The sequence below is a fragment of the Athene cunicularia genome, assembly GCF_003259725.1.
Source record: "Athene cunicularia isolate RWA chromosome 8 unlocalized genomic scaffold, athCun1 chr8_part1, whole genome shotgun sequence".
NCBI lineage: Eukaryota > Metazoa > Chordata > Aves > Strigiformes > Strigidae > Athene > Athene cunicularia.
In genome coordinates, this window is record NW_020799109.1 from 11,002,987 (window position 1) to 11,006,509 (window position 3,523).

A 3,523-nucleotide genomic window follows, 5' to 3' on the forward strand; every position below is an offset into this window, starting at 1 on the left:
GAGAAGGTGCTGGTTTAATGCTGCAGCCCAGCCTGAAGCAGGCCCTGTGACAACACTATTTAGGGTGACTGCCCAAACTGGAGTCCTGGCCCCAAGCCCCCCAGGCTCAGCTGTGCTTGTTGATGTGGCGGGAATGAGCATGCACAGCCTCCACGAAGGCACCCACATGCTCAGGGCTCATGTCAGGGTAAAGGCCGTGGCCCAGGTTGGCGATGTAGCGTTGGGTCCCAAAACCTTCTAGCATCTTCTTCACCAGCTCGCCGATCTTCTCCTGTAGGCACAGTGGAAAACGATGTATGAGCCCAATCCAGCTCAGGGGGCTCCAGCCTAGAGGACTGCTGGGACACGAGCCAGCACTGCAGATAGGGAAACTGAGGCAGGAGACCTTTAACACAGGCTAGAACTAGACCCTGTTGCTGGCACTGGCCACAGCTCACCTTGGGTGCGTAGAGAGCACAAGGATCCAGGTTCCCTTGCAGGGTGATGTCTTTCCCTGTCTGTGCACTGCAGCAGGGAGGAAACAGACAAGTTGTTGCGTGTGATGCAGAGGCTGGGGGTAGCCAGGTGCCTGCAGTCCCCATCGCAGGGCACATGGGACCCCTCAGCACAGCCCCTAGTTTCTGTGAGCTCCACGTAGCATGGGGCCCCAATGTCCCCACTGCTGGAGCAGAAATCTCCAGGACTGGGGTGGCTCAGGAGAGAGGGAAAGGTCAGGGTACCCAGCCCGGGGTGCTGCCCATGCACGTGAGTGCTCTGTCAGACTCTTACCGAGCTTCCTGGGGCCGGATGGTCCAGTCAAGACCGACCACCTCATAACCTGCACGGGCCAGGTCACGCAGCGCGTAGTGCGCATCCTTCGCAAAGACGATCTGGGGAGGGAGAAAATGGGCAGTAACTCCACTATGGGTCAGGCCCCTCTCCACGGGCTAGACTGGGGGAGAAAGGTGCCAGGGGATGCACCCCTGTCCAGCAGCCCCCCTGATGCCAGGGTCAATCAGGCAGCCCCGACTCACCATGGGCACCAGGGGCAGCGCCTCCTCCTTCAGCCTGCTCTTGACAGCCTGGGCGATGTCTCGGATGTAGGGCAGCGCGAAGTCCTGAAACTGCTCCGGGCCCAGGTGCCCTGCGTGGGACTCAAACAGCTGGAGCGCCTGACGAGGACATGGGGCTGGGAGAGCTGCACCTTAGTCCTTCCTCCTCCCCCCAGAAGCTGGACCCTCTCTGCTCCCTGTCCCCAGTTCCTGCCTGGCCCTGTCCCTATGTCCCAGGACACACCTGCGCTCCAGCAGCCACCTGCCCCACGAGGTAGTCAGTGATGACGTCGGCCAGCAGCTGCAGCAGTCGGTGGCTTGCCTCAGGGTGACGGTAGAGCCAGCTCTTGGCCTTGGCCATTGTAGTGGAGCCACCACCTTCAATCATGTAGGACATGAGTGTCCACTGCAGGAAAGAGAGGAGTGGAGTGGGGAGGGTGATGGAAACAGAAGATGCAAGGGGCTGGTCACAGTGCCAAAGGTAGGACCTGTGGAGCACCCTGGGGCCTAGCTGCTCCTGCTCTGAATGTCCCCCACCTACACAGCCCTATAGCACCCACAGCTCTGGGTGTGTCATGGCTGGTATCACCCCAGAAGAAAAAGCAGAGAAGCCCAGCTGGAAGCTCACATGGAGGAGCTACATCACTTACAGGTGCCCCAGAGAAGCCGATGAGGGGCACCCTGCCCTCCAGCTTGTGTCGTGTCAACGTGATGGCCTGGAAAACGTAACCCAGCTCTGCTGTCACGTCCACCTTCTGTCGTAGTTTCAGCAGATCCTCCACCTCCTTCAGGGGCTCTGTGAACGTGGGTCCTTTCCCAGGAACCATGACAACCTCCATGCCCAGTGCCTAGGGACAGGGAAGATTGGAAGAAGCAGGAAGGGGGGGGGGCTGGGCAGGCCTCAAACACATCCCCGTTCCCAGCTGCTGCTCCCCAACACTGACCTGAGGCACCACCAAGATGTCAGAGAAGATGATGGCAGCATCCAGGGGGAATCGTCTGAGTGGCTGCGGAGGGGAAGAGGCAGCATCAGTGAGGGGCTGGGAGCCCCTCCCCATTGGACAGCCTGGACAAGCACATGGGGCAGTGGGGTCCCCAAGGGCTGCACAACTTACTGGGGCCACCTGGGGTGGCCAGACCCAAGGTTTCTCCCCATCCTCAGACAGAGAGACACACAGGCTCACCTGCAGCGTCAGCTCACAGCACAATTTGGGGCTCCGGCAAGTGGCAAAGAAATCCTGCCCTGCCCTGGTCTCCCGAAACTCTGCAAGGGATCAGCATGAGTGTTATGGGGTGTGCAGTGGGCCCCACCTCTCCATCCCCACCTGCCGCACTCCCCTGCCTGCTCACCGGGCAGGTAGCGCCCTGCCTGCCGCATGCACCACACCGGGGTGTGTTCCGTCTCCTCCCCACGCGCTGCCCGCAGGAACATGTCGTTCTTCAGCTTGGGGAAACCCTTGGGGCTGTGGACAAAAGAGCAAATACAAGTTGTCACCTGTGAGGGGTCCCGATGCCCTGCCAGATCCCCGTGGCTGGGGGCAAGGGGGGCCAGGGCCAGAGGCTCATCCCCACTCCCTGGCCAGTGAAAAGGCTTGCATCCAGCTGTGACAAAAGTGACAAATGCTCCCCCATCATGGTCCACAGCCTCTTCCTGCTCCCTGGAGTTGTCCCCAGGGACAGGCGATGCCTGGGCCCAGGGCCCTGTGAGATTAAGTTATCAGGGCCAGCAGCTGCTCCCTCCTGGAGAGATTTGGGGCCAGCAGGGCGCAGGGGGTGGGCAGCCCTGCCACCAGCATCCCCGGTCTTTATCTGTGCCGTGCAGCCCCCGGAGGCCCAGGCACCCGCCAAGGTGGCAACCACGTGTCCCCAACCTCCCCCCAATAGTGTCACCACCAAGGGGCTGCTGGAGCCTAGCCTGGCCCAGGGACGGGGACCCTGGGCAACGCCAGCACTGTCCTGCTGCGAGGGGCAGGGGCCACGGGGACAAAGTCCCCAGAACACCCAGTGTAGGACCAGTGACTTCACTGCCACAACAAGTGGCCCTGCTGATCCATCCCAGTACCTCACCAGTGCGGGACCAGACCTCACAGTGTCTCACCAGTGACCCCAGCGCGGGACCCTGGTGCGAGCACCATATCCCCAGGGTGACACCTGTGCCTCACCAGTGTCCCCAGTACAGGACCCAGGGGCCAGAGCACCATCCCCAGAGCCACACCAGTACAGGACCCCGGTGGGGGACTCCAGTACCAGAGCAGCGTTCTGAGGGCCACACCAGCGCCCCCTGAGCAGGCCCCTGTGCGTGCCCCCCTCACCGCACCAGGAGCCCGGGGAAAGCGACGGCGCGGAGGGGCGCAGGCCTGCACCCTCTCCACCCTGCCACTCTCCCCAGCGCCGGTTACTCACAGGAGCTGCTCACCACCCTCCATCCTGCACCGCTCTCCGGCCACTCCTCTGCTTCCCGAGGCGGCCTGGCCCACCTCATCCCATCCCAT

General features: G+C 62.2%; 2 protein-coding genes across 2 annotated transcripts in view; one reads left to right on the plus strand and one right to left on the minus strand.

The window, feature by feature from the left end:
• UROD (uroporphyrinogen decarboxylase) lies at window positions 1–3,499 on the minus strand. Its single transcript, XM_026854062.1, has 10 exons — window positions 3,435–3,499; window positions 2,382–2,494; window positions 2,216–2,295; window positions 1,976–2,038; window positions 1,682–1,879; window positions 1,276–1,437; window positions 1,014–1,151; window positions 769–869; window positions 438–504; window positions 1–271 (listed from the first exon to the last, which is right to left on the minus strand). Exons 1-10 carry the CDS (start codon window positions 3,455–3,457, stop codon window positions 107–109), a joined length of 1,110 nt encoding a protein of 369 aa, XP_026709863.1. The 5' UTR covers window positions 3,458–3,499; the 3' UTR covers window positions 1–106.
• EIF2B3 (eukaryotic translation initiation factor 2B subunit gamma) overlaps window positions 2,061–3,523 on the plus strand; it is a 129,061-nt gene continuing 127,598 nt past the window's right edge. The window contains exon 1 of the mRNA XM_026854061.1: window positions 2,061–2,080. The gene's annotated coding sequence lies outside the window, so the exon portion shown is untranslated. The remainder of the gene's footprint in view (window positions 2,081–3,523) is intronic.

Coding starts and splice junctions, on each gene's coding strand:
- UROD (XM_026854062.1), bottom strand. CDS start 3,457: ATGGAGGGTGGTGAGCAGCTCCT. Junction 2,495..3,434: donor GAGGGTGGTGAGCAGCTCCT/GTGAGTAACCGG, acceptor TTTTGTCCACAG/CCCCAAGGGTTTCCCCAAGC. Junction 870..1,013: donor CGCTGCCCCTGGTGCCCATG/GTGAGTCGGGGC, acceptor CTCCCTCCCCAG/ATCGTCTTTGCGAAGGATGC.